This window comes from Symphalangus syndactylus, chromosome 20 (assembly GCF_028878055.3).
Source record: "Symphalangus syndactylus isolate Jambi chromosome 20, NHGRI_mSymSyn1-v2.1_pri, whole genome shotgun sequence".
NCBI classification, from domain to species: Eukaryota; Metazoa; Chordata; class Mammalia; order Primates; family Hylobatidae; genus Symphalangus; species Symphalangus syndactylus.
In genome coordinates, this window is record NC_072442.2 from 22,428,457 (window position 1) to 22,454,889 (window position 26,433).

The 26,433-nt window shown below is 47.1% G+C and overlaps 2 protein-coding genes and 1 pseudogene across 9 annotated transcripts in view; 2 read left to right on the plus strand and 1 right to left on the minus strand.

Moving 5' to 3' along the window:
* LIG3 (DNA ligase 3) overlaps positions 1–19,457 on the plus strand; it is a 41,930-nt gene extending 22,473 nt beyond the window's left edge. For 4 of the 6 annotated variants that reach the window (XM_055257991.2, XM_063628552.1, XM_055257994.2 and 1 more), the window contains 18 exons: positions 694–837; positions 3,859–4,050; positions 5,354–5,505; positions 6,060–6,226; positions 6,361–6,438; positions 6,927–7,095; positions 8,684–8,839; positions 10,458–10,589; positions 10,960–11,039; positions 12,120–12,207; positions 12,601–12,678; positions 12,986–13,109; positions 13,690–13,832; positions 14,171–14,245; positions 15,654–15,800; positions 16,307–16,502; positions 17,065–17,186; positions 18,665–19,457. In XM_055257991.2, coding sequence (XP_055113966.1) covers positions 694–837; positions 3,859–4,050; positions 5,354–5,505; positions 6,060–6,226; positions 6,361–6,438; positions 6,927–7,095; positions 8,684–8,839; positions 10,458–10,589; positions 10,960–11,039; positions 12,120–12,207; positions 12,601–12,678; positions 12,986–13,109; positions 13,690–13,832; positions 14,171–14,245; positions 15,654–15,800; positions 16,307–16,502; positions 17,065–17,186; positions 18,665–18,898 — 2,477 coding nt within the window. In that variant the 3' untranslated portion in view covers positions 18,899–19,457. The other 2 variants (XM_063628553.1, XM_063628554.1) reach the window with 2 other exon arrangements.
* An 87-nt stretch (positions 19,458–19,544) lies between these two features.
* On the plus strand, positions 19,545–22,143 carry LOC129470310 (oligosaccharyltransferase complex subunit OSTC-like; annotated as a pseudogene).
* Positions 22,144–23,191: 1,048 nt separating this feature from the next.
* RFFL (ring finger and FYVE like domain containing E3 ubiquitin protein ligase) overlaps positions 23,192–26,433 on the minus strand; it is a 76,067-nt gene continuing 72,825 nt past the window's right edge. For all 3 annotated transcript variants that reach the window (XM_063628592.1, XM_055258007.2, XM_055258004.2), the window contains one exon: positions 23,192–26,223. In XM_063628592.1, coding sequence (XP_063484662.1) covers positions 26,042–26,223 — 182 coding nt within the window. In that variant the 3' untranslated portion in view covers positions 23,192–26,041. The remainder of the gene's footprint in view (positions 26,224–26,433) is intronic.

The following is a 26,433-nucleotide window of genomic DNA, read 5'->3' on the forward strand; positions in this document are numbered from 1 at the left end:
AGTTCTGGGCACCATAGGAAGACAGTTAACAATGGCTCTAAAAAGGGGTATCTGTCCTTGTTCTTTGAAAGGAAAAAAGACTTCCAGGAAAGAAAACTGTACTTCCCATATACCTTATTCTCAGCCTCCCCATCCCACCTTGCACTGCCTTAGCTATTGGCCTCGGCCTTTGTTACTTCTTGACCCATCTCTCATTTGGAGGAAGAGAAATACAGGTAGAGTTCATGACTCAGATAACTAAGCAGCTGGAAATTTTCCTTCCTATGCTAGATTGACATGCTCTGTGATCCTCATTTGCTTTTTGTTCATCTCTAAATTGAAGCTAATTCTGTGGGGTTGGGGTTCCCTAAGTTTTATCCATCAAACTATGATTTCTGATTTCCCCCGAATTGTTATTTCTGGAGACTTACATATGGGATAAGAAGTGGAGAATGTTGATGAAAATTTAAGTTACTAATAGAGATAAATGGTAACTGGATCTTTTGTCTCCAGAATATCCTTCCCTCCTGTCCCCACAATACCCTATTACCTACTACCCCCACTCAGAAAATACCAGCCACCAGCCAGCCTTGGGCTAGTGCTAGGGTAGTGACTTAACAAGCAAGGCCCTAGGAGCAGTTGATAGATTCTTTGGATGTTTTTTTCAGAGATCTTTCACTGAAGGATATTTTATACTCTTTTGGGATCCTACAGATCTGTCTTCTAAGGCAGCAGGTACACCAAAGAAGAAAGCTATTGTCCAGGCTAAGTTGACAACCACTGGCCAGGTGACTTCTCCAGTGAAAGGCACCTCATTTGTCACCAGTACCAATCCCCGGAAATTTTCTGGCTTTTCAGGTAAGATAGGTTAGGGCGACTTTAGCTGTTACAGTGCTGCTTTTATTTTGTATTCTACTTAGGATTCTGGCTAAAGAGTGAAAATTCTGTGCTATCTCATCTCATTAATAATTTGCTTCTGTCTGAGCAGAGACTGGTAATGGCTAATTCTAAGACTTCCACTTGGTTTTTGTTTGTTTTTTGGTTTTTGGGTTTTTTTGAGATGAAGTCTTGCTCTGTCATCCAAGCTGGAGTGCAGTGGTGCATTCGCAGCTCACTGCAACCTCCGCCTCCTGGGTTCAAGCGATTCTCCCACCTCAGCCCCCCAAGTAGCTGGGATTACAGGCACCCGCCACTACGCCTGACTAATCTTTGTATTTTTAGTAGAGATGGGGTTTCGCCGTGTTGACCAGGCTGGTCTCAAACTCCTGACCTCAGGTGATCCACCTGCCCCAGCTTCCCAAAGTGCTGGGATTGCAGGTGTGAGCCACTGCGCTCGGCCAGCATTCCACTTGTATAGCATTTCTTTGTATACTTTAACCTCTGTTGCAGCAGAAAGATTTATTTTGTCAAGACTTTTTCCCCTTGAAATAGTTACGTGGGTCAGACAGAGGTTATTAGAACCTGTCTTTTACTTCCTTGTGTTTTGATAATGAAAGAATTTTGAGAAATTGTATCCCTGAATATGCCTAGAAATGAAAGTATGAAAGAAGGGAGATGTCATGCATGTGGATCTCCCTTCTTAATTCTTAAAACTGTTTGTTCAAAACACTGGAACTTTATGGAACACAAAGGAAGGAAAAAAAGATCTGAAGGATATTGCTATTTGTTGGGAGGCAGTACAGCCTAGGGATGAAGCCTGCAGACTTTGAAATCAGTGAGCTCTGGGTTCAAATTCCATCTCCTAAAGGGCAGGACTGTGGCTATTATTTGTATATTTGTAGGACAGATGAACAATAAAGTGTTAAGTTTCCTGTTCTCTTCACTATAATACACACATGCACACATGTGTATGCACACATATATAGTTTCTTCTATATAAAACATGGAATTACTATTTCATAGACAGGGACTCAGGAAGACTTTGCTGGGGCATGTGGTATAGATAGGAGTTGAGAAGATCAGGATCATTTATTGGCCTTACGTAAACAGACAGCATTGGACTAGGGGCTTTTATATATGTAGTTTCATTTGTTCTTCATTAACCCTAGACAGTACCTTTATTTAGGAAGTACTTTTTATTAGGCCCTTTTTATGACTGAGAGAGTTGAAGTTCAGGGTTATCATGGAGTTAGTATTTGCACTGAAGTCTGACTCCAGTACCTGTGTTCTTTTATACTACACTGTGTTGCTGCTTTTATTGTTTGGAGACATTCTTGTGATTGACTCAGTTGAAGAAAATAAATAAAGCCAAACCACTTGGCCTTATTTTAGAAGTCATTTGGAGATTGAAAGACATTTTATGTGATTGAAAGAAGCCTAGACCTGAGGTCAGAAGACTTGGGTTCTGGCCTTTGACAGCTCCCATCCCTGAACACATCCTTACCTCTCTTTAGCCTCTGTGTATGAAGCAGCAGTGGCCTGCTTCTCCTACCATACTGCTATGCACAGAGTGCTATGGGAGCATAGGCAGCAATGTATAGATTACTTTCCCTCTCCTTCCTTGAGTTTGTGTATATATTTGTTTAAGTTTCATCATATCTCCATGCCTCATCTACCCCATAGTGTTCTCATGAGGACTATAAGAGATAACATTGCAAAAACGGTGCCTGGTTCTATAGGATTTTTATTATTTTAAAATTCTGAGGTTGGTTGGTTGGTTGTTTGCTGGTAGGCCAAAGATAGAGAAGAGTCCAGGTGATGATAAGGACAGCATGTTTCTGGAAGGGCTCCGGTGTTGGGGATGGAATTTGGGAGGAGTTGAGAGAAACAGAGTCTTTTAGTTCTTGCAACCTGGTTGAACATTGACACTTTGAAGATTTTGTCCCCTAAAATCATATTTAGATTCTGGATCAGAGATGAGGATGGATTTATAATTTACAAAGCCCAGACAAGAAGCAGTGTACAACAGCAGTTAGCTTAGTAATGGCTCTGCCACAAGCTTGCAGAATAAAATTTGCTTTGTAAATGGTCACAAGGAGGTGAAAGGGAATCACCGATGAGTTGCACATAATTATTTTTAAGTGTCTGGAGGAAATCCCTGCCCCTTGACCACCTTTTGTAAAAATGTATTATTTTTTTTTTATAACTGCTCCTTGGGGAGCAGGGTTTTATTTTGACAATAAGAAAAGTTGAAGTGGCGAGGGGTGGGGATGTTGAGTGTACTAATGGGATCTGACTTTCTTAGTAGTGCCTTTGTCCTGGCTCTTTCAGCAAGGAAGTGGGCCAGGAAGTCATTTGCTCTTCTCAGACCTCAGTCCCCTTATCAGTAAGAGAACATTGAACTAGATAATCTTTAAGGCTTCTTCCAGCTCTGACAACCTGTGATAGCAGTAATTTCACATTGACTAACATGTACCTTGATTTCTTAACCCTTTCTCATGCCAACTTTTCTGGGGCCAGCTTTACAATTGCTCTGAGATCCTTCTGACCCCTTTTTTTTTTTGAGACAGGATCTTACTATGTTGCCCAGGCTGGTCTCGAACTCCTGGGCTCAAGCAGTCCTCCCGCATTGGCCTCCCATAGTGTTAGGGTTACAGGTGTGAGCCACTGTGCCTAGCCGGTCCTGATCATTCTTGGCATGACTTTGGTCTTTATTCTTTAGTGAAGTGCTCACATAAAGAGATGCACATCAGTCTGGTCTTTTGCTTGGGTCTAAGGAGGCCATTGTTCCTTTAACATTATTTATTAGCTGTAAGATTTGGGAAAATTACTTGGCCTCCATTTCTTTATCTGTAAGATGGGTATAATGACATCTACCCCAAAGGTCTATTTGGGGAGATTAAATAAAGCTAAAGTACCAGCAGAATATCTGTTTCCTTCCTTCCCTTTCTTTCTTCTCAGAAAGGCAGAATGAATTCATCTCTGTTGTTTCTCCAACAGCCAAGCCCAACAACTCTGCCCCCTTGAGCCCCACCCCTAAGAGAAGTCTGTCTTCAAGCAAATGTGACCCCAGGCATAAGGACTGTCTGCTACGGGAGTTTCGAAAGTTATGCGCCATGGTGGCCGATAATCCTAGCTACAACACGAAGACCCAGATCATCCAGGACTTCCTGCGGAAAGGCTCAGCAGGAGGTGTGGCATGAGAATCCTGAATAGGCCTTTCCTCCAGAGAGCTCAAGCCCATGGCTGCCTTCCTGGTCATGTGAGCTGTATAGTTGCCCAGGGTCCCATGCTTGGTTTAATGCTGTACTGTAGTGCTGTCTTGAAATTCTTAATAATTTTGAACAAGGGGCCTCGCATTTGCATTTTGCACTGTACTCCGCAAATTATGTAGCCAGTTTTTCTCAGAGCGCTTTGGCATCTTTCTTCCTCTCCCCTTATTGTGCCCCTAGGAGGCCAGAAGAACCCATCCTATTTGACTAGTTAGAAAATTTACTGTCCTACATATTTAATTAGGTTTTTGTGAACCATATACACAGCTTGGAATAGAATCCTCCAACTCTGTTTCTTTCATTTATCTAACAAATTGTCAATGAGCATCTCTAATGTCCTTGTCACTGGGCACGTGAAGTGAAAGTAACCACTCTGTCCAACAAGAATTCATCTGTAGGCTAAAGGTGAGGCAGACACACAGTCCACCTCTGAACGCCATGCTGTCTCCTACTGTAGCGATATGCACAGGGTACTATAGGAGCATGGGCAGTGATATATAGATATCTTTTGGTCTCTGCTTCTTTGAGTTTGTTTGTTTATTTATTTATTTATTGGGACAAAAAATGTGGCTGTGTTGCCCAGGCTGATGCATGGATGCAATCCCAGCTCACTGCAACCTCCACCTCCTGGGCTCAAGCAGTCCTTCTGCCTCAGCCTCCCAAGTAGCTGGGACTATAGGCATGTGCCACTATACCTGGCTAATTTTTGTATTTTTTGTAGAGACGGAGTTTCTCTGTTTTGCCCAGGTTGGTCTCAAACTCCTGGATTCAATTAATCTGCCTACCTCAACCTCCTAAAGTGCTGGGATCACAGGCGTGAGCCACCGTGAGCGGTCTGAGTTTATTTATTTATTTAATTATTTTTGTGTGTGTGAGACAGTGTCTTGCTCTGTCACCCAGGCTGGAGTGCAGTGGTGTGATCACAGCTCATTACAGCCTCGACCTCCTGAGCTAAAGCAACCCTCCTGTCTTCTCCCGCAAGTAGCTGGGACCATAGGCATATGCCACCATGTCCAGCTAATTTTTTAATTTTTTGTAGAGATGGGGTCTTTCTTTGTTGCCAGTCTGGTCTCAAACTTGTGAGCTTAAGCAATTCTCCTGCCTCAGCCTCCCAAAGTGCTGAGATTACAGGTGTGAGCCACCTTGCCCAGCCTTCTTTGAGTTTATATATTTATTTGTTTAAGCTCTATTTCTCAAGAAGGGTTCCTTTCTTCTGTCTCCAGATGGTTTCCACGGTGATGTGTACCTAACAGTGAAGCTGCTGCTGCCAGGAGTCATTAAGACTATTTACAACTTGAATGATAAGCAGATTGTGAAGCTTTTCAGTCGCATTTTTAACTGCAACCCAGATGATATGGCACGGGACCTAGAGCAGGTCAGAGGAAGGGGAGGGAGGGTAGGCTACATTCCAGGTGGGGTTTTGCCAAGCCAGGCACCTGTAGCCTCTTTTTTTTTTCTGGTTGGGACACATACTGTTTTAGGAAACTGAAACCCATTTGAGCAAGCTTCCGTTGTAGGGGGAGCTGAATGTGAGGCTATAGCTGTTAATTTCGTAAGTTTCTGAGGGTGGAAACCTTACAACTGCTGAACCACAAAGGGCTGGTTCTCAAAAGTCAGAATTTGAGACTTGGCCCCTCTGTCTCTCCTGGGGCTTTTATTCTGGACTTTTTTTTCTTGCTTGTTTTCACCTATAACTTGGGTTTACCAAGCTTTGGTTTGTTCGTGACTCTATCCCTGGTACCATGGCAAGTTTCCATCCCCTTCTAGGAATTGTGGATGGGCTAGTGTCTCTAAGAAGTGGGCTAGATATGTTGAGTTGGGATAGGAGCTATGACTGAAATTTCTTGATTCATCTTCAGTCCTGGGTCTTGGGGGATACACTTGGCCACCCTAGGGTTGCAGCAGTGGCATTTTGGTTTTTGGAGACAGGGTGACGTGTCAGAGACAATCAGAGTCTTCTTTGAGCAGAGCAAGTCTTTCCCCCCAGCTGCCAAGAGCCTCCTTACCATCCAGGAAGTGGATGAGTTCCTTCTGCGGCTGTCCAAGCTCACCAAGGAGGATGAGCAGCAACAGGCCCTACAGGACATTGCCTCCAGGTGGGGGAGCTGCCTCCGTCAAACCATGCCCAGTGAGGATTGGGCATAGAGAGATGAACTCTCTTGGGAAGGGAAGGTTCCCTTGGGGTTCCAGAGCTCTTCAAGACCAAGTTAAATGTGCCTCATCCCCCTAGGTGTACAGCCAATGACCTTAAATGCATCATCAGGTTGATCAAACATGATCTGAAGATGAACTCAGGTGCAAAACATGTGTAAGTAGCAGCTCCTCTGACAGCCTGAGCTGTCATTTGTTAGCTTCGTTTGTTCCCAACTGGTGTCAGGACTTTTGAGTCCCAATCAGGATTTGAATCCCCATTCCACCTTCTTACTTTCTGTGGGACCCTGATCTGTCACTTGACCTGTCTCTGCCTCCATTTTCTCCCATATAAAATGGAGATAACGGTACCTTTCTCACAGAGTTGTTACAGTTGAAGTGTGGCATATGTTCAGTGAGTATAGTATGAGTCTCTTGCCTACTCCAGCCCCCTCCTCGCTAAAGCGACATCCACCTAGGCACAGTATCTCAAAAAAGCTGAATTTTCCAAGAGCTTTCTCTCCTCTTGTGAAAGTCTTTAGACAATAGAACACAACCCCTTCTCTACAGATGAGGATTTCTCCTGTGAGGACAGATTGCTGTCCAAAGCCATGGAGTCAAACAAAGGCAGTGGTTTTGTTTCCTTGTTCCTGTACCCCTTGGCAGGTTAGACGCCCTTGACCCCAATGCCTATGAAGCCTTCAAAGCCTCGCGCAACCTGCAGGATGTGGTGGAGCGAGTCCTTCACAATGCGCAGGAGGTGGAGAAGGAGCCGGGCCAGAGACGAGCTCTGAGCGTCCAGGCCTCACTGATGACACCTGTGCAGCCCATGCTGGTGAGGAGTGCTGCCCTGCCTCTGCTCTCCAGCCTCTCCAAGCTCCACATTCTTCGGGCTGAGATCGGATAGGGTATGAGTGTTAAGAGCGCTTGCAAATTGACTGGAGGAGTTTAGGGAAGGAAGAGGGAGGTGCAAGGGGGTATTTCTCAGTAGGAGGCGAAGGCAAAGGAGAAGACAGAGGATCTAGTGGAAAGACCTGAGCTGTAGGCCCAGCTGTGCCACTAAGAAGCTGTAGAATCTTAGATGAGTGACTTAGCCTCTGTTGAACTTCAGTCTCCTGTGTGGATGACGTCTGAGACTGCCTGAGGCATCCCCCTAGAATGGTTTATCTGTTATCTTACCTGAAGACAGATGGATGTATTAAGTAACCCCTGAGATTCTGTGACCTACTGCAAAGTAGATCTGAGAGTTGGCGGCAGAGCCAGGCTTCCTATGACAGGGTGACTTGGGAAGAGGAAGGACACATAAGGAATGAAGGCTGACTCTGACAGACATCATCTTAGGCCTCTGCTCATTTCATAAGAAATGGGGTTTCCTTTCCAGCGTTGGTTTTCCTGTGTGACAGGGCCCACCACATATGGTGCCATGCCTGCTGTGAGATTCTTTGGATTTTTGAGTGATGTACAGTGCTTTTTTTGAAACTGTCTTGTTTGTCATACTAAAGCCTTGGTTTAGGGTTTTATGTTTGAGATAGGGAAGTGTTCTCTCCCTGCTAGGAATGTGGGATAGCCAGCATCAAAACAGTGAGATCTCCATCCCAGAGATGGGACTGCGGCTACCTGCAGTAGTGGCCTTTCTGACTTTTATAAAAATGCCTCCTGGAGTCTGTTCTATAGTTTGTCATTTAAAGACTGGCATGGGTTATATAGCTTAGTGGTTAACCACACAGGTTTTGTAGGTGGGCCTAGATTCAAATCTCATTCTTGCCATTTGTTAGCGTAACTTAAGCAAGCACCTAATCTTTCTAACATTCGGTTTTATCATCCAAAAATGAAAACAATATTTGTCACATTGGATGTCACATCGGGGATGAAATGAGATTATGTATGTGAAGTGCTCCCAAAATGGTAGCTATTGTTGTTTGAGTTAGGCTAGCACAGGTAGGCATGTAAGTAAGCGCTCCAGTATCTGGAAACCCTGTTTGTTGTAGGGACCCCTGATCACTCACCCTGCCAGCCTCACTGTCACCTGCACTCTTTAACCTTAGCTTCACATACCTCTTTTACTGGGAGAACTGATGTGTTTAATAATAAGCCAGAGGCCCTACAAGAGCCTGAATTATTGAGAAAAAAATTAAATCTTGTTTCACTGGGCTTTTACTTGTTGTACAATGAATAGCATTCATATTCCTCAAAAGGCAAGCTCCTATGTCAGCTCTGGTGATTATTTTATAGGCAGAATACAACATTGCCCAGCCCTTTCCGTTCCCATCACCTCTACAACAGCCTTCCCTGAGCATTAATTGTGGGCAGTCAGTCTCAAGACCCAGGTCCTGCCCTCACTAACCCAGTTGCAAGGTCTTTGGCTGTCGCTGCTTAGTAGCCCCTCATTGAAAGTCTCCAGGCTTTGCTTTCCCCACCCCAAGGCGGAGGCCTGCAAGTCCATTGAGTATGCGATGAAGAAATGTCCCAATGGCATGTTCTCTGAGATCAAGTACGATGGAGAGCGAGTCCAGGTGCATAAGAATGGAGACCACTTCAGCTACTTCAGCCGCAGTCTTAAGCCCGTCCTGCCTCACAAGGTATGAGTGCCTTCCTTTCCGCCAGGACCGTCTTTCCCCTTTCTGCCTCTAACAATCTCAGGGCCAGAGTCCCATAGCCATTCCAGCTGTGGTACACAAGAAGGGTTTGTTTTTTATTTGTTGAGTGAATTAATTCATTTATTCATTTTTGGAGTCTTCCAATAATGAAGGGCTGCTCAGCAGGGAGAGCCAAAGAGCCCTGACTTGGGTTCGTGAGGACAGAGCTCCCTGGAACAGTGATACTTCTTTTGCCCACAGTGATATTGGGACAGTGAGCTCAGTTGGTGAGTTGCTGTGTGTCTTTTGTGTTTCCATGTCCCAGATGCTTCCTGTGAGCTAGACTAAGGCTTATATACCAGGGGCTATTGGGCTGTCATTCATTAATTTGTTCAACAATTATTTATCAGATGTTTACCCATTGTTACAGCTAGAGGGGATATAGCAGTGGAAAAAATGGACAAAAGTTCTGGCCACCATGAAGTTTACATTCTGATGTAAACACAGTCTTATGGGGACATCTAGGAGCCTAGATTCCTCCTCTAATTGGGTGGCATTTGGAACTTTATTCCTTAACCCTTCTCCACTCCGAGCCTTTGGGGGTGTCTTCAGGGAAAAGCAGCTGGAACATCTGGCTCCAGTAGCTTGTGAGCAGATGGAATTCCTATCTTTGCTATCCTTTTCTTTCCTAACTCAGACTCAGTTTTTCAGAGCCTCAGGGGGTTCAGGGGAACGTGTTGTGTAGCCCGTGCTTACCTCAGCCTTGCCTTCCTGCTGGAGCACTGGGAACAGAGCAGTCAGTCCATTTGTTTCATATGTTCAAGAGGAGGGCTAAGCAGTGGCCTCATTGTGGAGCTTTAGTGCAGGTTCACGTGTTCTGTGAAGCACTGTAAATCACAGAGGACCTGCTTCTGGTGAGGTTGGTGTTAAATAGACACCATCTGTGACCCAGGAAGAAGTCTGAGCACACTTTTCCAGATTTAGTCCTTTCCTTAATTTTCCCTTACCCAGTGTTCACTCATCCCTTGCCTCTCCTGTGATTTGGGTTCTTAAAGGGCTAGGTTAGGGATTGAAGGGGAATGGCATGGATGTGCTGGCCTTTCCTGTTCCTGCTCTAAGCATCCTGGGTAGTGATGGCTGTGGGTTCAGGGCTCCCACTCAGAGAAGACACTGCTCAAATTTCCTTGCTGCACCTGAGGCGGTTCATTTCTACCTTTCTGGTTTCAAGCAGTCTGTTCTCCCCTAATCCAATCCCCAGCCTGATAGTCACACATCTTCTGCAGTAGGCACTAATCTCTGCCCACCTACCCTCCTCCTCCTCCCCTGACAGGTTTAATCTGTTTCTTCCATTTTCCTCAAAAATTGTACCTTCTCTACAGCCCATAGAAAGTGACTCAGCATGGGCTGACCTCTTCCTGGGCTTGGACAGAAGTACTGAAACAGATGGCCTCTCCCTCTTGTCCAGGTGGCTCACAATGCCTAGCTGTATGTTTTGCACATTAGCTGGGCCTTCCACATCTTGTTCTGTATACTGTCTGGGCCCAGGCTTTGCCCTCCATGGCATGGTTTGGGGTCCCTGCTGCCATGTCATCCCTCACCAAAGCTCCCCTTCTGCTTTCAGGTGGCCCACTTTAAGGACTACATTCCCCAGGCTTTTCCTGGGGGCCACAGCATGATCTTGGATTCTGAAGTGCTTCTGATTGACAACAAGACAGGCAAACCACTGCCCTTTGGGACTCTGGGAGTGCACAAGGTACTAGCTCAGGGCCATATGTGCAAGAACGAATGAGTGTATGTACATGTGGATGCACACTGCAGTCTGAAAAGGGAGGAAATATCCCTTAGTGTGGGCCGCCTTCTTCGTTTCTGACCGGTTTCTGGTTTGGTTTTTTGTCTTTTGTTTTTCTCCTAAAAAGGGGCTGGTATTGGGAACCAACTTATAATTGGGTTGGTTTCCATTTAGCACTATCTGCTCAGTGCCCTTATGGTCCAGGGGCTTCAGAGCAGAAATAGGACTTTTTCATCCGATGCCTCAGGGGGTCTCCAGAAGTGGACTGGTACTCCTTATTTTTTCACACTGACTTTTGTCCTTTGTGTACCTACTACCTCATTTTCCCTTACAGAAAGCAGCCTTCCAGGATGCTAATGTCTGCCTGTTTGTTTTTGATTGTATCTACTTTAATGATGTCAGCTTGATGGACAGGTGAGTTGGCTAGCATCTTTAAACCCAGAAACTGCCAGGAATCTGTTTTCATTTCCTGGGTGAGGAAGATGGGGGCTTCAGGTTGGAAAGGAGGGTACAGGGAACCAGCTGGCACATATGTTTGTGCTCAGGAGCTTGCCAAAGGCAATGGCAAGAGGGAGCTGAGAGGAAGCACAATTGCTACATGATCAGTTCCCCATTTAGTGTAAGAAAGAGCCCATGTGTTGACTCCATCTCATCTCTGAGAGCTTAAGTCACAGAAGAGACCCAAACCCCCAAAGAAGTTTCTCTACTAAAGCAAAATGGACTATTGCAGAGAAATAGACTGTGAGCATGTGGGGTTTCAGTTTATTTCTCCAATGGCACCCCAGGGGCTCCAATGGCACTCCTGGGGGCATAAGGCAGATGGTTTTCAGCTCAGAGGTTTTGATTTCAGAAGAGACTGACAACAGAAAGCTCCTGATTACGGAGGAGGCCATGGGTGGGACCATCTTGGAGAGAATTAGCGGTCTTGACTTAGCTGCATCCATATGCTTGTGCCTGAGAAACCAGTATCAGCCCTTTCCTCACTTAGAAATGTATCTCTACCCCATTCCTCCTGCTGCAGCCATATACTTGATCGGGGAAGGAGAAGGAAGTAGAGAGGGAAGGAATTGGTGGGGGTAGGATTTGGGGTTTGGGTCCCAAGGCCTGTCTCAGCCTGCCTACCCAGGGGTTGGCCTTGGGATTGGGGCAAAGCAGGGTGCAGGGGATAAAAAATGAGAGTTGGAGTCATTTTTCAAGTGGGACCAGAATTTATACAATCTGGGCTACAGGCCAGTTCTCCCTTGGCTCGCTCAATGAAGTAGAAATAGGAACTACAACTATGAACTGGCTCTATGCCACAGCTCACAATTGTCCATCTTCGGTCACGGTGGAGCCCTTGCAGCCCTTGACAGCAGAACTGTTACACGAGGTCTTTGATCCATGGCAAACCCTTTCTTGAAATAGCAGTTTTATCATTGTGGCCCTTCCTTCGTCAGAATTCCTAATAAGGGAGGGAGGATTCCGGCCTAACCTCAGCTCTCCTGTTCTCCTCAGGCCTCTGTGTGAGCGGCGGAAGTTTCTTCATGACAACATGGTTGAAATTCCAAACCGGATAATGTTCTCAGAAATGAAGCGAGTCACAGTAAGTGAAGACCCTATGCTAGGCAGTGTCCTAGAAGTTTGAATGCAGGGCAGAGAACTCCTTGGGTCAAGCGCGACTAGAAGAATAAATCTTAATGTCTTATGGAGCCTCCTGATAATGTTTGCCTTTGACTATTGTATACGTTGTCTGCTAGTCTTCACCCAGAAGGGTAGGGCATGGAAATCCTTCCTAGATAAGCCTCCTGTGTTTCAAAGCCACAGCAGCCCTCTGTTTGGGATGAGAAGCAACCTGCTTTCTAACCCTTTGTCACTTATGTTTCAAGTAAGGGTGTTTCCAGTGGGCACTTAACTAGTGTGTGAAAAGGAACAACCCCCCCTCACTCACCACCTTCTCCACTCTCACACCAACTTCAGCATCTCTCTTGTCCCTCAGAAAGCTTCGGACTTGGCTGACATGATAACCCGGGTGATCCGGGAGGGATTGGAGGGGCTGGTGCTGAAGGATGTGAAGGTAAGGTGGCCCCGCTTGCCTTCTCCTGTCGACTCACTCGCAGCCCTCTCCCCTGAGCCTTTCCAGCCCTGACCAGGAGATGTCAGTGGTAGCCTGCAGTGGTTGGGGTGGCTGCTGGGGAAGTGTGGGCAGATGTCTCCTGGATCTGGAGGACTGGTTTGTGTGTCTCCTGTAGTGCCTGGAGCCTGAGGGCTCTTACCCCAAGGGAGGGGCACTGGGCTAGATCTGGTGTGTAGCAGTGAAGGGGTGAACCCATCCTCATGGAGTTGCCTTTCTACTCTGTGGTTTCTCTTTTGCTTCCCTTCAGGGTACATATGAGCCTGGGAAGCGGCACTGGCTGAAAGTGAAGAAAGACTATTTGAACGAGGGGGCCATGGCCGACACAGCTGACCTGGTGGTCCTTGGGGCCTTCTATGGGCAAGGGAGCAAAGGTCAGGGTGGCCTCTGCTCCCTGGGGTGGTACTGTTTTAGAAGGCACCACTTGAGGTACAGGCTGGCCTTGTTACTGGCTTGATCTGCCAGCATGGCCAGTTATGACTTCCGAAGTCCTAGGATCTAGGGCCCCAAGCTGGCCTGAGTCACCTCAAGCAGAGCTGCTTACTCGGTTAGGGAGAAGTCAGAATAGAGTACCCTATGCTAGCCTAGCAGAAGGACACTTACCACCAATTATTTCGTCAGGGCCTGACAACTTTCTCCTCAGGGAGAATCTCTTTCCTGACTGGAAAGGAAGCTGGAGTCTGAGGAACTAATACTTTTAAGCAATCTATCATGTGTCCAACACAGTTCAATGCCCCAGAGCCCAACACGTTGGGTGTGATTATCCCTAATTTACAGAAGAGGAAATTGGGGCTTATAAAGGTTAAAATTACACAACTAGTAAGAGGTAGCTCCAAGAGGTAAACTCTGGCACTCTGACGGCCAGGACCCAGGTCCTCTTCCTGACCCTGGGCTCTTGGGACTGGCAGAGATGGCTCCTCCAACCCACACTCATCTCACACGCTCCCCTCCCAGGCGGCATGATGTCAATCTTCCTCATGGGCTGCTACGACCCTGACAGCCAGAAGTGGTGCACAGTCACCAAGTGTGCAGGAGGCCATGATGATGCCACGCTTACCCGCCTGCAGAAGGAACTAGACATGGTGAAGATCAGCAAGGTGAGGAAGGGACCTGGTTGGCCCTGGCCTCTGGGCTGACCGTCATCACTGAGACAGAGGCTGTGCTTTGGGGACTACAGGTGTTGTTTTTCTGTCTCCCCAGAAAGAAGGGTTGCAGCTTGCTCAGGGGAGCAGGATTAGGCCTTAAAATCTCTGAATGCCTTCCTCGTGGAAAATGGCTTGCATGCCTCTAGGTCATACCCACTGTGGGCTGGGAGGATCACATGACTCAAACGTCAGCTGTTTAAGTGGCTTCTTATAATCTTATTACCAAGAGAAGGGATTTAAGCCTTATTCCAGGTTGGGAACAGCCCAAAATAGCATCTTTTCTCCTCTAGGACCCCAGCAAAATACCCAGCTGGCTGAAGGTCAACAAGATCTACTATCCTGACTTCATCGTCCCAGACCCAAAGGTATTAACCCAGTGGCTTGGGGTCCTCCAGCCCATAGAATTAGCTTGCAGGTTCTCTAGTGCCACAGAGAATCCATCTCACCTCACTGAAAGTCCACCCAGGGATGGGGATCTGGATTTCCAGCCAAGTGATAGGCACAAGGACAACCAGACAACTCTGAGGAATTTTGAATAGAATTGTTTCTGCAATACAATTGCTTTAAAAAGAGAGAGACAGAAGAAGAGAGTACCTATCCCCTCAGCACAAAGGGTGTGTTCTAGAAGTAATCTGTCCCAATCCCTTCTGGTACTGACCAAGAAAGAGATCTAGAGAACAAACAGGACTTCCCTAAGGTTATTCAGCAACAGCAGAACTAGGACCCAAGTTTCCCAGCTGTTAGCCAAAGCCTTTTTGGTTTTTGTTTGTTTTGTTTTGTTTTGTTTTTGAGATGGAGTTTCACTCTTGTTGCCCAGGCTGGAGTGCAATAGCACGATCTCAGCTCACCACAACCTCCGCCTCCTGGCTTCAAGTGATTCTCCTGCTTCAGCCTCCCAAGTAGCTGGGATTACAGGCATGTGCCACCACAGCCGGCTAATTTTGTATTTTTAGTAGAGACGTGGTTTCTCCATGTTGGTCAGGCTGGTCTTGAACTCTCGACCTCAGGTGACCTGCCTGCCTCAGCCTCCCAAAGTGCTGGGATTACAGGCGTGAGCCACTGCACCCAGCTGTCTTTTTGGTTTAACTGTTCTGTATTGCTTCTAGCTGGTTGGGAGATACTTTTTTTTTTTTTTTTTTTTTTTTTGAGACAGGGTCTCACTCTGTTGTCCAGGCTGGAGTGCAGTGGCAAGATCTCGGCTCACTGCAGCCTCCGCCTCCCGGGTTCAAGCAGTTCTCTCACCTCAGCCTCCCAAGTAGCTGGGATTACAGGGGTGCCACCACGCCCAGCTAATTTTTGCATTTTTAGTAGAGACAGGGTTTTACCTTGTTGGCCAGGCTGGTCTCAAACTTCTGACCTCAGGTGATCCACCCGCCTCAGCCTCTCAAAGTGCTGGGATTACAAGTGCAAGCCACCATGCCCGGCCAATACTTGCTTCTCTCTTTTTTTGAGATAGTCTCATTCTGGAGAGCAGTGGCATGATCTCGGCTCACTGCAACCTCTGCCTCCCGGGTTCAAGCGATTCAGCTCCTGGGTTCAGCCTTCTGAGTAGCTGCGACTACAGGCGCGCGCCACCATGCCTGGCTAATTTTTGTTATCTTTTGTAGAGACAGGGTTGCGTCATGTTGGCCAGGCTGGTCTCGAACTCCTGACCTCAAGTAATCTGCCCACCTCAGTCTTCCAAAGTGCTGGGATTACAGGCATAAGCCACCACGCCCGGCCACTGATACTATCTTCTTAACCAGTGATGACCTGCTGGCTTACTCCTGACAGAAAGCTGCCGTGTGGGAGATCACAGGGGCTGAATTCTCCAAATCAGAGGCTCACACAGCTGACGGGATCTCCATCCGATTCCCTCGCTGCACCCGAATCCGAGATGATAAGGACTGGAAATCTGCCACTAACCTTCCCCAACTCAAGGTAGCAGCTCTTAGGCTGTATGTGTATTCTCCACCCCACTGTCCAGGCATTGGAGCCTTGGGCATCTGGACCATTCACATGTCCTCTGTCTTCTCCTTTCCCCCATTCTCCTGAGGCAGAGCAAAGAGGGCAATTAGAGAGGGAGACAAACTGCTGCTGGGCCAGGGGCACAGCACTAGACTTCCTTCTCCCTCCATCTCTGAGTAGAGAACCTTGCATTTGCGAGGCCCCACTGAGCAGCCTTTAGTCTGGGGAATAAGAGTTTGCTCCTGTTGCCCCAGCAAAGCCTGCTTTGCTGTACAGAGAACAATGATTTGTACCCTGATTACTCAGGCTATAGGGCCATACTTTGGAATGGTACCAAGGGAGCCAACTCCTTTTCCTTGCTCTTTTATCTTTCTCACATCTTTGTTCCCATATGCGCCTAAAGTACATCACACACACCACCTCTGAGGCCAGACTGGGAAGGCAATGAAACCCTCTGACATTGTCCCTCCCCGCCTCAGGAATTGTACCAGTTGTCCAAGGAGAAGGCAGACTTCACTGTAGTGGCTGGAGATGAGGGGAGCTCCACTACAGGGGGTAGCAGTGAAGAGAATAAGGGTCCCTCAGGGTCTGCTGTGTCCCGCAAGGCCCCCAGCAAGCCCTCAGCCAGTACCAAGAAAGCAGAAGGGGAGCTGAGTAACTCCAACAGCAAAGACGGTAAGGATAGGGAGGGGGCTGGTATGGTGAAGAGGGCAGTGTGAGGGGCAGAGATCCAAGGGCAGGGACCCACTCTCACATTCAGCCCTGAGATCTCATGATTATCTATGTCCACTGCAGTGGACACAGACTGCATTCCTGGTGTGTGTCCAGCCATGGGCCAGAGACCCTTCTGCTGGGCACCCTGTATCTGCTCAGCAAACCTGAATGGAGCAGTACCCTGGGGACAGCCAGTCTGACCAGGGAATAAGCTACCTTTGAGTAAAGGGCTTAGCTGATAACTCTTCACTCCCCTCTTACCTATGCTCATAGCAGAGAAAGGCCCTGGTCCTTCCCATTACTGCCCCTGACTTCAGGGAGCATTATCAGCAATCCCTACCCTCTTAGTTCTTTTGTATCTTATGTTTTTTAGAGACAGGGTCTCACTCTGTCATCCAGGCTGGAGTGCAGTGGCACGACCGTAGCTCACTGCAGCCTCAAACTCCTGGGTTCAATTGATCCTCCTGAGTAGCTGGGACTATAGGTGTGCACCACCACACCCAGCTTCCTCTCTGTCCTGCAGGCAACATGCTGACTGCAAAGCCTTCTGCTATGAAGGCGGGAGAGAAGCTGGCCATGAAGTCTTCTCCAGTGAAAGTAGGGGAGAAGCGGAAAGCTGCTGATGAGACCCTGTGCCAAACAAAGGTGAGGGTAAAAACAGCAACACACCACGTGGGCCAGTTTAGCCCAGGTTGTGTTCCCAACCTTATGCAGAAGAAGTTTGAAAGAGGATGAGCAAAGGTGTTTGGGGAACATTGGCTAAACCTCTTCCCTGCCTGCAGCCACTCCTCTGTCGTGGGCAGGGTCAGCAATGCTGCTGCTCACCCTGTGTCCTCTTGTTGCCTTGCAGAGGTGGCCAGCCAGTGAGCAGAGAGGAAGAACTGTGCCAGCAGGCAGGAGATAGAACAGCCCGGCCTAGCCAGGAGAGACTGCAGGGACTCACTCAGCTGCTGGCCCCAAGTCAACATTTACATTAAAGGGGAAGGCCCAGTCTGGGTGTGGGAATGCAGCATTGTGAGTTTGTGGTCAGGGTGGAAGCAGGTCCAGCAAGCACTGAGTGGGGGAGAGGGCACTGGCTTGTTGACTCTCCTCCCAGGAGAGGAGCCTTTTCCCTTTTACACTTACTTGTCAGTCTTGGGTTTGGCAACATCTCCTGAGCAATTTTTTTTTTTTTTTTTTTTTTTGAGATAAGTCTCGCTCTGTCGCCCAGGCTGGAGTGAAGTGGTGCAATCTTAGCTCACTGCAACCTCCGCCTCCCGGGTTCGAGCGCTTCTCCGGCTTCAGCCTCCCGAGTAGCTGGGAGTATAGGCATGTGCCACCATGCCCGGCTAATTTTTGTATTTTTAGTAGAGACAGGATTTCACCATGTTGGTCAGGCTGGTCTCAAAGTCCTGACCTCAAGTGATTTGCCTGCCTTGGCCTCCCAAAGTGCTGGGATTACAGGCCTGAGCCACCGCACCCGGCCTCTTTTGAGCAGTTTCTGATGCCAAGAACTAGGTTTAGTACTGGCTGAACTCTGGGGGAGCTGATGGCTCAAAGGACAGATAGAGAAGTAAACATATGATTTACACCCATGTCATTGTGCCCCCCACGCTCCCCACCGCCATCCAGGAGTTAAGCATAGAAGTCTGACAGCTGAAGGCCTGAACTCGGTCCCCAACAGACCTGTAGAAACCTTTCCCCTCTCTCTTCCCAGCCTGAAGTCCTTGAACCCATTGAGAGTAGTAAGCAGGACTCCTGACCCCTCAGTCTAGCAGGTTGTAGAGTAGACTGCTTGGTCTCAGGGCACATCACTGAGTCTGGGGGCACTGAGTCAGAGCCAGCTCCGCCTGCCCACCATGACTGGGTGGCTCTTATACACGTGTACTCTTCCCATCTCCAGGTCCCAGATGTCGAGGCCTGTCCACTCTCCTTTTCCCCTAGGCAGGGGTGGAGGGGCGTGTCACTCCTGTATAATTTGGAGTGACTGGAGGGGTGGGGGTATTGATGCATGGTATCCCAGTAAACTCCTCTGCTTGTGTCCTAACTCTAGGCTCCCTCATTCTGTCCCATGCTCATCTGGGTGAAGACCCATCTGTACCCAGTGTAGGTCTGACCCCACCCTGACCCCTCTGCATTTGCAGGTACTGCTGGACATCTTCACTGGGGTGCGGCTTTACTTGCCACCCTCCACACCAGACTTCAGCCGTCTCAGACGCTACTTTGTGGCATTCAACGGGGACCTGGTACAGGAATTTGATATGACCTCAGCCACGCACGTGCTGGGTAGCAGGGACAAGAACCCTGCGGCCCAGCAGGTCTCCCCAGAGTGGATTTGGGCATGTATCCGGAAACGGAGACTCGTAGCTCCCTGCTAGATTTGCTGTCTTCCCTCTCCCTCAGGCCATACTCTCCTTTACCATACTACCGGACTGGACTCAGGCTGGAGGCAGATAGACACAGTACAGGGCGGATGGGCTTGCTTCTCCCAAACCCACCAGTTCTCCTCGGTCTTCTGGACCAGGAATTAGTTGCTGTGGGTGCCACAACTGAAGTCAGTTTCTCTTGCTGGTTTAAATAGATCTTTCAGAGCTGGGTGCTGGGTTTGCCGTCTTTTTGTTTTCTTTGAAAAGCAGCTTAGTTACCTTTCTTATAAATAAAAATATCTTGCAGTTATCTTTGTCCTTTCCCCACCTGCACCCCCAATAATTTCCCTAGAGATTAAGGAGTAAAGGCTGGGCTATGGCAGCTCTGTCCACAAAGCCTTCTCTCCCATCCTTGCCTGTTCCTTTGTGCTTCCAGGCTCATTTTAAAGTTGTATTTAAAGGACTGCCCTCAGAAATGCTTCTATTTAGCAGAACTTGTATTCAGCCTGACACCCTTTGCCAGGAACAAACCCTCATGTGAAAGAAAACAAAATGAACTTTTTTGACTTTCTTCTCTGTGTTCTCCTATTACAGGGTGAGGATCCCCAGTTTGAAGGGAGGGGACTAGGGTCAGGTAGGAAAATGGGGCCTTTATGAAGAAAGGGGAGGTTATTTGGGCCACTCCCCTGGAGGGATAGAGGGCTCCAGGAAGATCTGCATCCCCAAAACCTGGAAACAAGACTGTTCTTTAAGAATAAAAATCCACGTGGGGCTTGAGGCCAAGAACAGCCCTTGCCGCCACCAACATGGAGACATTGTACCGTGTCCCATTCTTAGTGCTCGAATGGTCCAACCTGAAGTTGAAGAAGCCACCCTGGCTGCACATGCCATCAGCCATGACTGTGTATGCTCTGGTGGTGGTGTCTTACTTCCTCATGACTGGAGGAATAATTATATGATATTGTTGAACCCCCAAGTATTGGCTGATGAACGTGGGCATCAGAGGCCAGTAGCATTCTTGGCCTACAGAGTAAGTGGACAGTATATTATGGAAGGACTTGCATCCAGCTTCCTGTTTACAATGGCAGGTTTAGGTTTCATAATCCTGGACCAATCGAATGCACCAAATATCCCAAAACCAATCAATTTTTTTCTTCTATTGATTGGATTCGTCTGTGTCCTACTGAGTTTTTTCATGGCTGGAGTATTCATGTGAATGAAACTGCTGGGCTATCTGATGGGTTAGAGTGCCTTTGAGAAGAAATCAGTGGATACTGGATTTGCTCCTGTCAATGAAGTTCTAAAGTCTGTACCAATCCTCCAATATGAAATGTGGGAAAGAATGAAGAGCGGCAGTAAAAGAAATACCTAGCGAAAAAAACAGGAAGCATATTGAAGCTTGGACTAGAATTTCTTCTTGGTATCAGAGAGACAAGTTTATCACAGTATTTTTTTTTTCCTGCTGACCTATTGATAATACCAACAATGCTGAGTGGCATTTTCTTCTTAGTTTTCTTAAAGAAAATATACTCCATATCTGCAAGGAAAAAATAAATAAAAATCCACACCTGAGAACAGATCCATATAACCTGCTTACAAAGAACAGCTCCTGTGCTACCTGAGGCTGATTTATTTGAAGAACAAAAGGAAGACAGACAATTTAGTGTGGACAAGTGCTATTCAATAGAACTTTTTGCAGCAGTGGAAATATCCATAAATGTGCACTGTCCAACCAAACTAGCCACAGATAGCTGCTGAGCAATTGAAATGAAGCTGGCACAACTAAGGAACTGAAGTTCTTATTTTAATTCAACTTCAAATGGTCACATGTCACTAGTGACTACCACACTGGACAGTGCAGGTGTAGACGGAGTTCAGATCAGATCAGAGTCCTGAAACTTAATGGCTCTAACCTTAGGCAAGTTACGTAACATCTAAACCTCAGTCCCTCCAAGTAGAATGGGGATAGCCATTGCACCTAAATCATAGGGTTGTCCTGTTGTCCTGAGCAACATTATGTAAAGCACTTAGCCCAGAGCCTAGCACATAGTTATCTAGAGTTGGGAACGTCACTGCTGGTGTGCATGTGCAGACCCTACCTGGGAGAAGGGCCTAGCCTATGACTTTAGAACCCTCAGTTGCAGGTGTGCACATTCCAGCTAACACTCCACTCTGAGTGCAGGCTCATCAGGATACCATATGGTTGTAAACTGGCTTCCATGTCCCAATCCTTCCAGCTCTTGAGGGTCAGTTCTCTCCTTATGAACAAATTAGCAGGCTCTGGGCCTATAAGATCAAGGGCCACTGCGCACCCTGGCCACCCACCCACCACCCCCACCCCGCCAACTTTGATCTGATTGACTTTGGCTTCCACCTACTGTTTAAAATGTGTATGTTGGGGGAGTAGGGACAGCACGGGGAAGGGGTTTACTTTCCTGACTCTAGCCCAGGACATTTGATGTTTTTGAATAGGCACCATTCAGCCTGGCTTCAGTATTAGGAATAAGATACTTTTTATTCCATCCTCTATGGAGACAAAAAGCTGCTCCTCATTTGAGTACTGACCTACATAGATTTCCATGTCTCTCTTCAGCCTCAGGCCAAACAACTGGACAGGGCAGCAGAACAAGGCTGGCTCCTCAGGATCCTGCCAAAGGCACTGTCCTCTCAACCTGGACCCAGCCCCACTTGCCCTTAACTGGTTGCTTACACCCAGAGTGCACACTCACAGGAAAGGGGCTCTGCTGGCTGCAGGTGATCATCTTGTCCTTTCTCTGCCTTAGTGTGTGTTATTGCCATTTCAATGTCAGTGGTTTTTTATGTATTTCAGTCTTTGCTGCTGAGATCTGACTGTATATACTATTTTGCATCCTTTCATGTATTTCAATGCAGCCCTCAACATCATCATCATAAATCTCTCCAGCAGAATGCTGGAGGCCTCCCTCTTCTGAACCTTTACATGCTGCTGGCATCAAGCAGAGGTCATCGCTGGGCGCTGAACAGGTCAGCTCCCTAGGGCAATGTGAGCAAAGTGTTGTGGCTCATCCTCGATCCTTTATGCCCTTTTGGCAAGATTCCTTTCTCTTCTCAGTCACAGAGCAGATGGACACATAATCTTGTTCTCCCAGGGGCTGCATTCTCAGGAGTCTTTTCCCTGCTTCTTGGGCGCCTGGTCAGGGAGGTTTGTACAAGCCTGTGCACACACAGCAGTCTGTCACGAGGCTGGGCCAACCTTTTTTTTTTTTTTTTTTTAAAAACGGACTCTTGCTCTGTCATTCAGGCTGGAGTGCAGTGGTGCAATCTCAGCTCACTGCAACCTCTGCTTCCCGGGTTCACAAGCAATTCACATGCCTCAGCCTCCCGAGTGGCTGAGACTTAACAGGCACACACCACCACTCACAGCTAAGTTTTTGTATTTTTAGTAGAGAGCACGTTTCACCATGTTGTCCAGACTGGTCTCAAACTCCTGGCCTCGAGTCATCCACCCAGCTCAGCCTCCCAAAGTTTGGGATTACAGGTGTGAGCCACGGCGCCCAGCCTGGGCCAACCTTTTCTGAGCCACAGTCCAGCTGTACTACAGCTGTATCCAAAAGGTACCATTTATCTCCCAGGGTAACCTGAAGACTTAACTGGGCATACTAGCTGTCCTCAGATTCCTTTCCATTTCAGATCTTTAAGGCCCATCTCTTCTAGATCAGTGTAAATATCTGAACTCACTTGGTGCTTCAATCCAATTGGTCTTGGGATTCATCCTTTTCCTACCCAGCTCTCATTCTCTTCTAAGCTGTTCCATGGCCTCTTCCACATATTACATGTGTGGTCTTGAGCAAGTTACAACAACACTGAGCATCTTGACCAAGGTCACTTGGCCCAACCACAGGCTAATCCCAGGCCATGTGCACATCCCAGGATTAGCTTGTGGTTTATCAGTTATTTTGTCAAAATTTTTTTTTTTTTAAATACAGGGTCTCACTCTGTCACCCCGGCTGGAGTGCGGTGGCGATCAGAGCTCACTGCAGCTTCAATCTCCTGGCTCAAGTGATCCTCCCACCTCAGCCTTCCAAGTAGTTGGGACTACCCACATGCACTACCATGCATGGCTAATTTTTTGTTTTTTGGGGTTTTTTTTGTTTTTTTAAGTAGAGACAAGGTCTCACTACATTGCCCAGGTTGGTCTCAAACTCCTGAGCTCAAGCAGTGTTCCCACCTTGGCCTCCTAAAGTGTTGAAATTATAGCATGAACCACTGTCAGGCTCTTTTGTCAGTCCTGTCAACCTCTAACATCCTCACACCAGACAGGACAGGTGTCTGTATTGAAACTTTATTACAAAATTATAAAGCAGAGCTCTGTAACAAAATAATACACATTTGGGTTTGCTTTAACCTCCAAGTAAGTCTGAGAAAATCTTAATAAAAGCCACTCGAAGTAACAATTCACATCCAAGAAATTTCCACAAATTTATACAATGTATATTGAGCACTAGTTCCTGTACAGCTTATTCTTATTAGTTTGGATCCAACTATTCCAATGTATTATGAACCAGTCAGCTATCTGTCTTTTGAAACAAGTCTTAACTGAAATCTCAGAGCAATCAGCAAAAGCTACGGAATAATTGTAAGAATTAGATGTTTCCATATGATTAAAACCAAGGATCCATAAGGGGCAGGAAGGAGGATTCAAAGATTTAAAAAAATCCAATTTTATACCTTGGTTAAATATTAACTGGAATGGGATCTTGGAACTCCCAACTTTTATTTGGTGTAATAAAAATGATGCAAAAAAAGAGAAAATCAGGGTTGTTTGACACCTTTTTTCCTAAAAGGAAACCACCAAAAGGGGATAAAAGATTTAAAGGCAAAATGAGTAAACGACCTCAGTTTTAATTCTTACTGAGGTTACTAACCAGCTATCAGTATATTATTTTCGGTTTGTGTCTAGGAGGGAAACTGAGGAGGAGGTAAGGCTTCAGCAGAGAAAGCAGGTTGTAAGTAGAGAGCCAGCTTCTGCCCTGAAGTTACTGCTAGATGGTAGCTGAATTGTACATACATAGACCTGTTTTACAGAGGAACTGAGTAGCTGAATGAATGATCCTTTGCTAAACTGGTAGGCATTGTAAACTATAGTATTTACTGCCCATGACAAAAGTGGAAAGGGATGTCTTCATAAGCAAATCTGATTCCCCCAACTCCTGCAAAGGCTGTGGTTCAGAATCAAATCATCCAGGACTTTGTATAATGTTGAGGTAAATGGCCCAGTGTTCAGTTGACAACTATTTTATGCAGTTATTTCATTCCTCCAAAGGGGTTTAGTGGTTGGTGATGGAAGGAAAGCGTAAATATGTCTGTACCAATGTAGTAAGTCCCTTTAGAGGTTTCCCTCTGCCATCCAGAGTCATGATTGGTTCTAGTCTCAGATTTTTCAGCTGCATGGGAGGGGTAAGGGGTGGGAGTTGTCTGCCAAGGCATTTGGGGTTTGCATAGTTCATCCATTGGTAATGGGAAAACACTCTGCTTTCCTGATAATGTGTTTTGTGCTTGGCCACGCTTCTCCAGCAAACTCTTAAGCCCTCCAGCTCCTCTAGGGATGTAAAGACTGTGAGGGCTCAAAAACATCACCTACTCATTGTATGGTCCTTCCTAAAGAGCCTAGAAAATGCTTTCTCCTGCTGGGTGTGGTGGCTCACGCCTGTAATCCCAGCACTTTGGGAAGCTGAGGTGGGCAGATCACAAGGTCAGAAGTTCGAGACCAGCCTGGTGAACATGGTGAAACCCCATCTCTACTAAAAACACAAAAATTAGCCGGGTGTGGTGGTGGGCGCCTATAATCCCAGCTACTCCAGAGGCTAAGGCAGGAGAATAGCTTGAACCCAGGAGGTAGAGGTTATAGTAAGCCAAGACTGCACCACTGCACTCCAGCCTGGGCAACAAAGTGAGACTCAAAAAAGAAAGAAAGAAAATGCTTTTTCCCTGACCTGCCCCCCAAAATCAGTAGGCTAGGAAAGGGAATGAACGTAGGGTCTCCTCACTCCCCACCAACCTGGGAAATAAAGACTTGAACTGTCGGCTCACAACAGACTCCAGTCTCATTCAGTACCTCCTGAAAGCTCAAGTGCTCTGTCTTAACGTTTGCTCTCCAGGAACTTCAAGAGAAGTCTGGCCAGAGAAGAGCACAGGCTCTTTGCCTAAATCTATTTCTTCAGTGAGACCAAATTTAAAACTACCATGGATAAGGGAGAGATTTCATTTTCAGGGGAAAGTGGCTTAAGACTTCTAGTTGGGAAAAGGATCAGAAGCCAAGCCAAAATTGAGAAGGCCACTGCCTCCACCCGTTGCTTCCCCTTTCCACATAAACTAAGGATGGTGCAAATCAGGTCCCAAGAGAAGCAGCAGCAGGGATTATGAACACACTATCCCTTGCAGACAGAAACGAATTTCCCAGCAGTTTTGGAGCCTGATGTTTTGTTGGCTACCAGAGTCAGGTCAGGAGACCAACAGCTTCCAATCCCAGCATTTAAGGAAGCGGCTTTTAACAACTTTGAAATTTTTCTATGGCATTTGTATTTCATTTCTCACCAAAGATAAGTTTACTGGTCTAAAATCTGTCCTAAGGACCACTATCAGTCTGGTAAACTAACATTTTTGGTCCAAAGAAACAAATGGATTTAGGCAATGTAGCAAGAGACTTTAGCAAAGATAGTTAAAGCACAGAAAGCCGGACAGACCAGAAACTTAAATCCGAATGTGCCGGGAGGAGGACTTCTGATTGATGAAACACATGGGCAAGCATCTCCCATATGGGGTGGGGATGGGCTGGGTACAGGAGGAGGGGTGAAACTCTAGGTTTGGGGAGGAAGACAGGACCCAAGTTCTGGAAAGTTCTCTGTTCATCAGTTACCATCATCACTCCAAGATCACTGAACCAAGAACATAGCCATGTGATTTATACAAGTTCCCACTGGCCTTGGGCTTTGCCAGCCAAGAGGTACACCCCTGGCAAGACAGGCATGCTCAGGGGTGAAATGGCATCTTGCTTGCCCTGGTCTTGGGAACACTGCAGTATTTCTACTAGCTTGCTCCTCTGCAAGCTGGCCAACCCTGAGCCCAGACACCCCAGGCTATTTCCCTGTAAGGCACTGAAGAAACCGATACAAGCTCTCAGGACCGGAAGACATGCACAGCTCGGATTACATACTGCCGGCAGATGGGACATTCATTCATGCGCTTGCCACACTTGGTACAGGTTACCATGTGGCCACACTCCAGCAGAACACAGTCAATGGGTGAGTCCATGCAGATCTTACACAGGTTCTCCTCCAAGCCTGATGGTACTGCTCCCCCTGTACAAACACACAGGGCAGAAAAAAAGGGGCAGAAGAGTAAGTGAGGAGAATGTCTTAAGTGTATAGGGGTGACTGGAGGAGGGAGGTGGGAGATAATAGGTACATTGTGAACAAACTCTCAATGCACATACTTCCCTCAAATAGAGCTCCTCCAAGGAAACATGTCCTCAACCAACTCTGGTTACTTGTTTAATCCACACTTCGTCC